Source organism: Pectinophora gossypiella, chromosome 15 (assembly GCF_024362695.1).
Source record: "Pectinophora gossypiella chromosome 15, ilPecGoss1.1, whole genome shotgun sequence".
Taxonomy (NCBI): Eukaryota; Metazoa; Arthropoda; class Insecta; order Lepidoptera; family Gelechiidae; genus Pectinophora; species Pectinophora gossypiella.
Genome location: NC_065418.1, coordinates 586325 through 599507, shown reverse-complemented (window position 1 = coordinate 599507; position 13183 = coordinate 586325). Strand labels below are relative to the sequence as shown.

Here is a 13183-nt window from a genome sequence, read left to right as displayed (position 1 = left end):
TTTAAGTATGCATATTTATTTCTTTGTACACTCTGCCTTGGAGTTTCCATTTAAATCATGAGGGTTTGGTTGGAGGAGATCTCCTTTACAAGAGGCCTCTGCCTAAGGCTGAGTTTCCATTGACGCGGAGCTGGGCGGAGAGGAGCGGAGATATGCAGGAATCGACCAATCACCGTGAGGGAGAGTGTGACAGAGAGAATTCGTTTTTCGCTCTCTCGAACGCTGTGATTGGTCAAATCCGCACATCTCCGCTCTTCTGCGCCCATCTCCGCGTCAGTGGAAACCCGGCCCAGCAGTGGGACGTGCAATAGGCTAAAAAACCCTACAGAGGGTTCCTCCCCTCCCCGTCGCAGAGGTCCGCGTACACCTCAGACGCGTGGTTAACGAAGCACATTTGGTTCTTCTGGTCCAATTTCTTCAGCTCACTTCGGATGAGGAGCAGCAGGTACGCTTGGACCACTGAAATTAAAAATGGCCGTCAGCCGTTCAGGAGTACAGGGAGGTTAAAAAGGCTACATCGAAGCAATTCATCTAAAAAAGCAATACAAAAGAAAGTGCGCAATGCACACAACATTTTTTAGATGAATTACGTACTGGCCTTTGTAACTTTTACGATGGAAAATTCCACTTGATATCAACTCAAATCATGGCATACAAAAAGGAATAATAATACGTATAGAACGGCAACTCTCCGCTCCCCACCAGTGTCTGAGCTAGGTTTATCTCACCCCTCCTAGAACGTAGTTTAGACTTGAATCGTATGGGCGTCAGACGTCACACACACAGATGCGCGTGTACGATAATGTCAATGTGTGGTGCCTGTGTAAAACGAGGTTGTTTGTATGAAGTGTCCGGGGTGTGATCATGGTCTAATCTAATCAAAGTTATCGTTACGCAATACGGTGTCACTTACATAAACAGCCTATATACGTCCCACTGTTGGGCACAGGCCTCCCCCCAATCAACCGGAGGGGATATGGAGCATACTCCACCACGCTGCTCCACTGCGGGTTGGTGGAGGTGTTTTTACGGCTAATAGCCGGGACCAACGGCTTAACGTGCCCTCCGAAGCACGGAATCATCTTACTTTTTCAGACAATCAGGTGATTCAAGCCTGAAAAGTTCTTACCAAACAAAGGACAGTCTCACAAAGTGATTTCGACCATGTCCCCATCGGGAATCGAATCCGGACCTCCAGATCGTGAGCCTGACGCTCTAACCACTAGACCACGGTGTCACTTACACACTGCATATATGTATGTAAGACAGCTGTGGACACTTACTTAGCCCTGAGAAGACGACGGCCAGCTCCAGCACTTTGTACTGGAGGTCCTGGCGGCCGTAGCTGACGCTGTTCCTCATCACCACGAAGCTGACCAGGGCCGCCAGCGACGTCGTTATCCCGTAGTAGTAGTACACGCGCAGCAACCTGGCACGCTTCTGGAAGGGTTAAGGAAAGTCACCAACTTGTCAACCATCATTTCAACCACACACAAACACACACACACTCATATATACACATACACTCATATATACACATACAAACACACAAACACAATTAACATACAAAATGCATGTTTATTTATTTTTATTTAACCACAGTTTCTTGTTAAATAAATTCAGTTTAACAATGGTTTGCCTCAAATGACGTTATAAAAGATGTAATTTCTGAACACTGCTTCCTGAGATACAGGTCTCCTAGTTCAGGCAGCAGGGTTATACTTCTGTAGCATTTGTGTGTCCTAGCTATAGTGTCAACAATGGACACTATCTTAGACAATAAACAATTTTTAATTTAAGTATTTTTTAGTATGCAAATAAAAAATATTGAATATTAAGTTATAATAAGGTTAATGGCCCCGATCGCTGTCTAAAATTGAAGTGTGTTTCATAAATTTCCCCTTCGGTCGCCTACGAAACCATTGCTATGTAACCAGTTAATTATATTACATGAAAAGAAAAATTTTTGAGATGTGGTGTTGGCGAAGGATGGAGGGTATAAGCTGGACTGAAATGGTGTCAAATGAAAAAGTGCTGGAAAGAGTTGAAGAAAAGAGAACCATATTGAAGACTATAGAGAACCGGAGAGGAAATATGATTGGCCACCTGATACGACACGATTCATTTATAACAAACATTATAGAAGGAAAAATTGAAGGGAAGAGAGGAAGGGGTAGACCTAGGATAACATTTATGAAACAAATAAAAGAGAAGGTGCAGGTCGTGTCGTATCGGGAGGTGAAGGTTTTGGCGGGAAGAAGAAAGGAATGGCGGTTACTCCACCGACAAGAGCGCAGCTCTTAAATAGAGAGAGAGAGAGAGAAAAGAAAAAAATGTCTTGCTACGAAACTAGAGGTAGTTACGTACAGTCATGAGCAATATAATGTACCCACTTTAGGACTCTGTCGCACTAACAAATTTGATATTTAGTGACAATTTGTCAAAAATGTTAATGTGACATGATACCAAAGTGTATACATATTAATGCTCATGACCGTACAACGAATATTTTTTCTTCTCACGAAACTAATTACGTATGGCCGCTTACGAAAACATTATGTAACCAGTTATATGGAAAGAAAAGATTACTCGTCTCTTTCCTTTTAGACGGATAAGAAAATGACAGATATAGCTTAAAATAAAATTAGGCTATTTAATAAAGAAGTTTAGTACGATCTACTCAGAACCGGCGTGCGTGTATGAAACGATTGATGAATGTGGAGGAAGCAAGAGAAGTATGTCAGGAGCGTAGCAAATGGAATTTCATAGTCTCTGCTTACCGTGGTGGAAAATAGGAATGAGTTTATGTATGTATGTGTGTATGTAATGACTATTTAAAAGATAGAAATGCATGGGAATAACCCCCTAGGAACCAATATTAGGTAGCCAAAGTTTCCAACTAGTCAAATCAGTTACTTTTTACACGAAATTACTATGGAATTTGGATGAAAAAGCAAACTATGACGTCATAAATAAACGTGATAAAATGACAGACTTATTATTACGTTTTTCTTGATTAGAATTCATAAATAAGTTAAGTACATAGAAAAAAATAAAATGTTTTTTGTTAGTTTTAGATCTGTCTTTATTTAGTAATCAGAATTTCATAATTTATCTTAAACCTAGTACCAATAGGATACCTACTTGACAACCTAGTGAAATGCGATACTTTTTACGAAACGTCAAAACGAAAGTTTTCTACGGAGTTTGTATGGAAGTATTGTCCTGTGACGTCATCAATAAAACCGATCAAACGTCGTACTCATTGTTATCTAATTCATAAACAAAATTCGAAAATAAGTCGAAAAGTAAAATGAGATTGATTTTTGATCATCAGAGACTAGCGTCTATTTCTAGATTAGCATTTTATAATTTATCTTTGACCCAGTCAAATACCCAATTACTGAAATTGCTTGTTTTTTTTTTAAGAACGTCTAGTGCTCAGAAGCTTACCATATGTGCACCGATCAGCAAGAGAATGTTAAAGAGTATCTCCAGGATGTATAGGAGGGCGTAGAACCACATCTGTGAGTACAAGCCAACCCCCCGGTACAAGTAGACGGTGGAAGACCGCAGCGACTGCGCTACCGTGTACTCAGGGCCATGGACCGTGGTCAGCCATATCTCGAACGACAACAGGAACGTTGAGAAAGCCTGCAACAAACATAAGGACCTTAAAACCATCTGACAAGATCCATAATAATAAAAAAAAGAGTTTATTTCGGACATGTTCCATAGTGGTTAGTAACAAGCAACAAACAACTTAATCTAGTGTTAGTAATAGAACGATTAAAAAAAAAAAACATTTACACACGACACTGCTCGACAATTACAAATAACAAGAAAACGTACACATTAACACAACACATTACTAATAAGCAGGTTCCCACCGCCTGGTCACCGGTATCTGCAAGTCCACTTCAGTATGTAAGCGCATCCAGTGGCCCAGCAGTGGGGAGTCCCACCTATCAGTCAACACGCTCAGAATGCCGTTTGAACGATGACATAATAGCGATGCACACCTCTTCCTAATAATTGCAAAGAAACAATCTGTATTGTGATCGGCAAACATTTTAACAATAATAATCCTGTAATCTTTTTTATAATATCATCATCATCTCCCTAGCGTTAAAGGGCGTTGAAGATTTGACAGGTCCGGTATTTTACAGAACTGCCTGTCTGACCTTTCAACCCGCGAAGGAAAAACCAGCCCAATACAGGTTAGGTCACATACCTCCGAAATGCATTTCTCGGGAATGTGGGTTCACGATGTTTTCCTTCACCGCTGAGCACGTGATAACCATTTATGATCCAAACGTGAATTCGAAAACAAATTCGACTATCATTGGTTTAGGCCTGTGCTGGATTCGAATCTGCGACCTCAAAGTGAAGGGCAAGCGTTTTACCAACTGGGCTACCACGACTCTTCCTTTATAATATCATCGTCACTAAATTAAGAGCCACGCTCTTGTCGGTGTAGCATTCTCCATTCTTGTCAATCAGAGGCCAATTCTTTCACTTCAAGACTTCTTTCTTACAACACACGACGTTCGCCTTCCTTTAATCTGTTCCATGTAATATAGTTCCATAGATAATAGATATCACGTGGTTTTTTTAATAAAATAGGGTCGCGTTTGACCACAATGTCACCTGATGTTAAGGGACGATGTGGTCTAGAATGTGGCTTACCTAGCAAATGCCTATTCACTCTAGCCTTGAATACTGCCAAATTATAACGAGTTGGCAGCCATTTCTAGTCCTTTGCTGTTCGCATCAAAAAGGAAGAGGGAAAACGTTTAGTGCGGGTTGGTGGTATATCCACAACATAAAGGTGAAATACCTGCCGACATCTAGTTGTGCTTTTTTTGACGTGACTTATTGTAGATTTGCCGCAGATGGCATTAACTACTTAGCCGGACAAATGGGGAGCGCTGAAGGCTCTCTCCCGGTACAACGCTTAAGACAACAGGCCTGAGGGTGCCCAGTTGGGCGCGAACCTCGGCTCAGGGCGTCGTCTGAGAGGAAAAATATTTGAAAGAATTAATCGACCCTAGGGGGTCGATAGCGATAAGCGCTGAATGAGGGAAATCGTCGACAACTAGATTGCCATAGAGGCAGCCAATCAGCTCGCGACACCAAACACTTCAGGGCCCCGATACCGACCCCGCCGGCGTGGTCGACGATTTCCCTCATTCAGCGCTTATCTAGTTGTGCGTAGATGGAACAGAGTGAGTGGAATTACCTCGTCAAGTTCTTGGGCACACTCACCACCGAAGTGTATCCTATAAAAAACCGACAGACAAGCTACTCTCTAACTCTAGCTTTTCTCTACCTTAAACTACTTTCGCGAAGAGTTTTTTTTTTATAACCACCAGATTGGATTCCAGATTTTTGCCGATAAATGGCAGTAGGCTTGCTTCCTATTACATTGGGACTTAAAGATAGCTGGCGAGGAATGGGTGTGTAAATCTTCTTATCGTGTCGATCACAAACTAAATAGTATCGGCCCAGAACTTGGCAACAAGTATGGCGCTATCTGCAGCGCTCATCAGATCCTCCTGCGCAGGTGTTCGGGCACGCAGGACACAGCGAGGACGAGAAGGGCGGTGTGTAAATATACAATTCACACATCTGCTGTTACATTATAACATGGTTTTTATATAAGACACGTGTAGTACTAAAATAGAATAACATTACACCACGCTCATATCCGGTGGATGTGACAAGACGCGAATTAAAGAAGTGCAGTAGGTAAGGATCCCCATCCTGTGCATAAACCACAACTGTACAATGTAAATGTGCCACAGTGCAGATGATATTAACTACTTGGTCGGACAATTTTTCTCATCTCTGGAGTACATACATCTTTAATTTGATCAGAATAAATAAATAAAGAATAAAATGCGTCTTCTTCTGTCGTGTGGGTTGTGAGGTGGAATACCACCAACCTCATCAACCCTGGTGTCAGGTTATTACTGAGCTGAATAATAATGGGTGGAAGTAGTAATTCTACGTTCATCTCAGGCCTTTACATCTTTATCAGATGATTCAAACAGCGTTTCTGTGGCAGCTTTTAAAATGGCTGTAAGGCTGCCCCCACATTGGGCGTTGGCCGAGCGTACGCGTTTCCTGAGCGTGCTGCCGGCGTCGGCGCGGCGCGGGCGTCGCGTCAGCGCGCCGTCTGTGGGGCGCGGGCGTCGCGCCATCGAACGCCATGCAAGCGCTGCGCAAGCGCCGCGCCGACGTCGCGTCTTAAGCCCTCGGCCGAACGCGCCGTGCCCCTCGCACGCGCGCCTCGGGCGCGGGGGGGAATGTGTGCGGGGGGCACGGGCGGCCGAACGCCCGTGGAACGCGACGTAAGCGCGGCGTCTGCGCGGCGTTCACGCAGCGCTTGTGCGGCGCTGGACAACGCGAAGCCCGCGCCCCGCAGACGGTGCGCTGACGCGACGTCCGCGCCGCGCCGACGCCGGCAGCACGCTCAGGAAACGCGTACGCTCGGCCAACGCCCAATGTGGGGGCAGCCTAAAGTCCGATGCGAGAGCGACAGTAGCGGCCGCACGACTGGCTTTGTAGTTGAGGGTTATTAGATGGTACATAAACAGCCTATATACGTCCCACTGCTGGGCACAGGCCTCCCCACAATCAACCGGAGGGGATATGGAGCATACTCCACCACGCTGCTCCACTGCGGGTTGGTGAAGGTGTTTTTACGGCTAATAGCCGGGACCAACAGCTTAACGTGCCCTCCGAAGCACGGAATCATCTTACTTTTTCAGACAATCAGGTGATTCAAGCCTGAAAAGTCCTTACCAAACAAAGGACAGTCTCACAAAGTGATTTCGACCATCTCCCCATCGGGAATCGAACCCGGACCTCCAGATCGTGAGCCTGACGCTCTAACCACTAGACCACGGAGGCTGTTGTTAGATGGTACATGTACTTAATACACATCATTACATCATTTGTACATCATTTATACCCAAAAACAAAGATAAAAGATGCATAATTAATCTTTCATAATTGAAGTATAAACGAAGAAAAAACTTAACAACGCCATCCATCGCGTTTTTGGGGAACGCCGATTGGAAAGTCCCTTATTGGCCTTCTTTTTCGAAGTCTGTTAAAAATAACCGAACACCGAGTAAGAACCCGGGTACCGTACTTGCACCAATGAGTTATTAATTTATCACAAGTGCAGTTTTCACTAACACAGTTGGCACGACCTTTATAGACGGCGATACGGCTCACCACCTATCACGTTGGTCTAACATAAAGCTCGGTGAGGTGTGGGTACTTAGTTCATCTTGCGATGGATGTACCTCTGATTACCCCAATATACTCGTGAGCTTATGTTAAAATAAAATAAACTCACAACTCATTCCCAATCGGGCAAGTCAGATTGTATGCTTATTGAAAGAAAGAAAGAAAGATGATCTTATTGTGCTTAGTTTTATTCGTATGTTTATGTCCTTTGTATAAGTCGTTGTGCAATAAAGTATTATTCATTGATTGATTGAGATATACATAATAAAAAAAATCTTACCTGTAAAGCCAATATTATCCTAACAAATTGAACAAAGAAGGAGTCTGAACGCTTAAACTTGCTTACACACAACACTGTGACACACCATTGAACGAATTTAATAAGTACTTTCACCATTGTGTGGATTCGATCAGTTAATTCATACAGGAAGTAAGTACTTAGTTGTTAACACGATTGTTCCGGTTTGAATCCCGTCCGTGTCAGAATTTTTGGATCTTTTCTCTTAATGTGAGTTAAGTGAGTTCCCTAAGCATAAGGGCCTTAGCCGCGTAAGGCTGCGTTTCCACCGACGCGGAGCTGTACGGAGAGAAGCGGAGATGTGCAGGAATCGACCAATCACCGTGAGGGAGAGAGTGACAGAGCGTCTTCGTTTTTCGCTCTCTCGAACGCTGTGATTGGTCAAAACTGCACGTCTCCGCCCATCTCCGCGTCAGTGGAATCCCGGCCTAACACGCGTAAACCATTCATTCGTTTGACCAAACAATTTGTTTCATTAAGTACCTTAAGTAGATAGATACGTTAATTTATATCATAAAAAACACAAAAGATCTTTTAAAGTAAAATTATCAGGGCTTTAGCCAAATTGTAAAAGATTGCAGAAAATCGTCAGTGTAATCGATTACAAATATGGATTTGGCAATCTGACATGTCATCATAAATCTTTTTTATTTCTATTTAAGATGTAAATAGGGTATTTGACTGGGTCAAAAATAAAATATAAAATGCTAATCTAGAAATTTTTTTGATTTGATTTTGAGAAGACAGTCTTACGTGATCAAAAATCAATCTCATTTTACTTTTCGACTTATTTTCGACTTTTATTATAAATTAAGTAACAACCCTTTACCTACTAGTATCCCTATCCTTCTTTCATATAATAACTTTGATATATATAAATTCTTATCCATATTTATCTGTGTTAATGATATAAAATTATAATCCTATCTTATAATATATAGGTATCCCCATCCTCTGATCCTTCTTCCTAAATTCCTGTTTCACTAAATTCCTTTTATTTTTATGAAATGTTTCCTCGTTTTGTCGGTGGCAAATACGCAAACCGCGTCATACCAAAAAAAAAAAAAAAAAACAATGAGTACGACCTTTGACAGCTTTTATTGATGACGTCACAGGACAGTATTTCCATACAAACTCCAAAGGAAATTTCTTAAAAAGTATCTCATTTGAGTAGGGTTGTCAAGTAGCCTATTAAATTAGGTACTTACCTAAGTAGGTACTTTATCAAACAAATTGGGTACTAGGTTCAAGATGAACTAGAAAATTCTGATTACAAAATAGAGACGGATTTAAAACTAACGAAAAACGTTTTCTATCTTCTATTTAACTTATAAATTTTCAAAAAATGTAGAATAATAAGTCCGACATTTTATTACGTTTTTCTATGACTTTTTTATATTTCTACACAAATTCCACAATAATTTCGTGTTTTGACATTTAGTAAAAAGTAACTGATTTGACTAGCTGGAAACTAGCCTATTGGTGTTGTTACTAAACCAGATATGTTATGGTTTACGCGAAGTCACAAACTAAACCAGATTGCCTAACTAACTGTGAAGACAGTTATGTCACAGTTTTGTAAACCAAAAATTGGTATTTGACAAACAAACAACATTACTGTACTTAGGGCCACAACTCACCGAGACGATATGGCCACGTCGCCGGCGACAGTCGCCAAACAATAAATTTATATCGAAATGTATGGCAGGTAGGTAACACATACGGCGACGCTTTAGCAACGAAGCCATTTCAATTGTTTGGCGACGTAGCCTTGGAGTCTTGGTGAATAAAATTATTGACCTCACTGACTGTAGTGGTTTAATGGCAAAAAAGAAAACCCAGACACTACTGAAAGTAATGCCAATTACAAAGCTGCCATTATTATCAAGCTATTGTGAATATTCATATTATAAACATATCATTTATTAAAACACATAATAACGGGTTCTTACCGCGTTCAAAGTAGGGATATGATACTCCCGATATTACCCGCGTAAACTTAAAACAATATATCATTTATTGTTATATTACTTAGTGTTGTTTAATGTTTCCAGTCCATTTTATTTTAATATATTGTGTGTATATCGCAGTGGAGCAGCGTGGTGGAGTATGCTCCATACCATCTCCGGTTGATTGAGAGGAGGCCTGTGCCCAGCAGTGGGACGTATATAGGCTATTTATGTTTATGTTTTATGTTATGTGTGTATATCCAATACACAGTTTAGACAACGCTACTCGAAGAAAATATAAACAACATAACACATAACGATATATCCCAATTGGGGTAGTCAGAGGTCCATCGCAAGATGAATACCCACACCTCACCGAGCTTTCTGTTAGAGCAACATGATAGGTGGTGAGCCGTATCGCCGTCTATAATATAAACCAGCTGTATTAGTGAAAACTGCACTTAAGATAACTCATTGGTGCTAGTCCGGTACCGGGATTCGAACCGGCGCTACTCGTTTGAGAAGCAAGCCGGTGTTATCCATGATCACAGTGAGTGAAAATATAAGCATAAGCGTAAACATAATTAAAGCACATAATAACGGGTTCTTACCGCGTTTAAATGGGAATATGAGACTCCCGAGTTTCGTGCGAGTTCAGATGGTTCCGAACATTCCGATATCAAAAACATAAACAAGCGGCAAAGAAAGAGGGTAGACAGATATGTCTGCCCGTAGAAAATTATGGATCTACCTATTCCACTCCAATCTCATCAGTCATCCCGTGATCATTGCACTTGCAACAGTGTCGAAATATCGGGAGTCTCATATCCCCATTTAAACGCGGTAAGAACCCGTTATTATGTGCTTTAATTATGATAATAACCGCGTAAACTTAAAACAATGTATAAGCGTAAACAGCTTATATACGTCCCACTGCTGGGCACAATCAAATCCTCCCTCCCTCCCTCAATCAAATAAATATAAACAAATAAAAAATATAAAAACGAACTTACCAAATTAAGATAACCGAAAATGAGGATGCCGTGCCTAAGAGGTATGCACACACAACACCTACCACATTGTGGTATGTCTATGCGCATTTTAAAGTTCTCTTTTTAAATCTGCGTTTTAAAAAATATTCGAACTACTGACCGGTTAGAAAAAGAAAACAAAATAAAAAGAAATACAAACTTGGAGTGATAAATGACAATCGCACGACCGTCTTCTTATTTCTAAACATCAGTCTTTATGATACCTACATGATATGACTATAGACTTAGGTATTTGTTCGCTTGCAGGCGATTTGGCGGAATACTTATCGTTGTCGGTTTATCCTGCTAAGGCCGAGATTTCCCGACACGATTTTAAAGAGTTTTTTTTGGTTGCTTTTCCCCGAAGGACAAGGCAAAGAGAACTATGCCCATACAGCCAAGTCTTATATAATTGTATCTTGACGATGATTAATGAAGTGATGAAAGGTGATGACGATGAATGTTAAAACTTGAGCCCCCACCCTCGGAGCAGACTCCTACTCCGAACCCCAAACGAATTAACTCAAAAGTCCACATAAACTTTTAAGTTATGAAGAAGCTTTTTGTCACGAAGCGAAAATAGAAGCGATAAATAGTTTATTGAATAAGTATTCCGATGAGACCCTAACAATTACATGCAAAAAGAAATTTGCCAAAATAGAAGATGGCACTTGTTTTCATTACTTACCTATTACTTTTGAATACCCCTGCAACAATTCATGATGCAGTCTGTATCATTACTCCCTCTACTCGCCAAAAGTGAGACCTGATGATAAGGACTTTATATCTACGTATCAGGACAGCCCAAACGTCACAATCGGCTTTGCTCTCATTGGCCAATGCTCATCCTCTTTTCGTTGATTGGCGGATAGCGTCCTGACGCAATCCTGCGCGTAATCGGACTATAGCAGTCATATAGACACCACATCATGCAAGATGAGTTCATGACAAACGGCTAATGGGCCCAATTATCTTATTTGCAAGGTCCAGAATGGCATTGTGCTGTAAAACGTTTTGAAGAAACATCAAGTAAGGTTGCAAGGAAAAATTAAGACGGTTTTCCCTGTGTGACTATTGCAGAGGCGATGAGCTGAGGCGGTTAAAAAAGTGGGCGGCTACCTAAGGTATAAGAAGACGAAGAAGAAGAAGAGAATAGTATGGTATGCCCAATCCTATGACAAGCCGCGATTGCTAGCCCATTGATGACGTAAGTGTTGCCATTCAATTGGTATCTGCAACATTCCAAGGACGTATATTTTATTATTCAAAATTAGGTGAATTACTGACTAATGTATTTAATTACTATTACTTGTCACATACATATAAAAAAAAATTAACTGTAAGTAAATCTTTTCCTAAAAGTTCAAAAGTTTCTTGCAAAAAACATGGGTTGTGGGAAATTTATTTAGGTTCTCTATATTTACTCATATTTTATGTAATAATTTACCATGGCATACTATTACTTGTCCTATCATTTACGCATAGTATTAATTTGTCATAACTTTTTAAGCATAATTTTGAAACTCATAACTACTATAAGCATAATAATTAATGACAATAATGATATATAAGCATAATTATTATAAGCATAAAGACTATCCTCCGAATAAGAAAAGTTTTGGCACAACTTTGAACATTTTCGAAACTTATTTTTGTTGGCTGCATTTGGTTCATGATTGTCTTTTTATATTTTTTGACACTATTTCATGCTGTTGGTCATCATTCAGTATACTTTTCGTATGCAAGATAAACACGCTGGCGGCGTAGGGGTGGCCCTTGGGCCACCCCCGCCGCACCGTAACCTACTGTTATGCCTTGTAAAAATTATGACAAAACACTATTATTCTAAAAAATAATTATGGATACCTATTTATATGCGAATCAAAATACCAACGAATATTAGTCCAAAAATAAGTTATACCTAACAAACCAGTATTCCTAGATGTTATTATGGGAAAGTACTATTATGCTAAAAATGTTATGCAAAAAGGATTATGATAATTAAAATTATGTCAAAAACATTTAAAGAGAATCCCTACCTTGAAATGTTAGCTGTAATAACATTTCAAGGTAGGGATTCTCTTTAAATGTTTTAGCCCAGCTGACGTCATCCCGCCGGGATGTTTTGAGCATACCTGGTTTTCTTATACCATGGATGTACCTATTATCGCAATTTCGCACTAATGTGCTTAGCCGTTAGCGCCAGTCCAGCAATATCACAGAGCTTATCCACTTAGCCCAATTTGTTTACCATTTCAATGTATCTTGTGCAAGGATCATTGAGCACATGGCCATAATCGAAACTAACACCGCACGCAAGACATCCGGGATCGAATCCCGGTGGGGACACATCACAAAATCACTTTATGAGCCCTGGTTTGGTTAGGAGTTAGGAGCATGCTGATCACCCGAACGTCCGAAAGTAAGAGTTCCAGTGGTTGAGTGTTGTGCCGGAGGTCCCGGGTTCGAATCCCGGTGGGGACAAAACACAATAATCACTTTGGGACATTACGGGCTGATCACCTAATTGTCTGAAAGTAAGATGATCCGTGCTTCGGAAGGCACACTAAACCGTTCGTCCCGGTTACTATTTACTGATGCGCAGTCGTTACATGAGTCATGTCAAGGGCCTTTAGCGGCTC

The 13183-nt window shown here is 40.9% G+C and overlaps 1 protein-coding gene across 2 annotated transcripts; it reads right to left on the bottom strand.

The window, feature by feature from the left end:
* On the bottom strand, positions 1 to 10755 carry LOC126373214 (uncharacterized). 2 transcript variants are annotated; one of them, XM_050019266.1, is made up of 4 exons: positions 10524 to 10755; positions 3454 to 3654; positions 1284 to 1440; positions 1 to 459 (listed from the first exon to the last, which is right to left on the bottom strand). In XM_050019266.1, exons 1-4 carry the CDS (start codon positions 10608 to 10610, stop codon positions 323 to 325), a joined length of 582 nt encoding a protein of 193 aa, XP_049875223.1. In that variant the 5' UTR covers positions 10611 to 10755; the 3' UTR covers positions 1 to 322. The 2 variants fall into 2 exon arrangements, with proteins under 2 accessions (XP_049875223.1, XP_049875224.1); XM_050019267.1 differs by having other exon boundaries at positions 1284 to 1437.
* Positions 10756 to 13183: the final 2428 nt, after the last annotated feature.

Coding starts and splice junctions, on each gene's coding strand:
- LOC126373214 (XM_050019266.1), bottom strand. CDS start 10,610: ATGCGCATAGACATACCACAATGTGGTAGGTGTTGTGTGTGCATACCT. Junction 3,655..10,523: donor TTTTCGGTTATCTTAATTTG/GTAAGTTCGTTT, acceptor TGTTTGTTGCAG/GCTTTCTCAACGTTCCTGTT. Junction 460..1,283: donor CGTCGTCTTCTCAGGGCTAA/GTAAGTGTCCAC, acceptor TTTTAATTTCAG/TGGTCCAAGCGTACCTGCTG.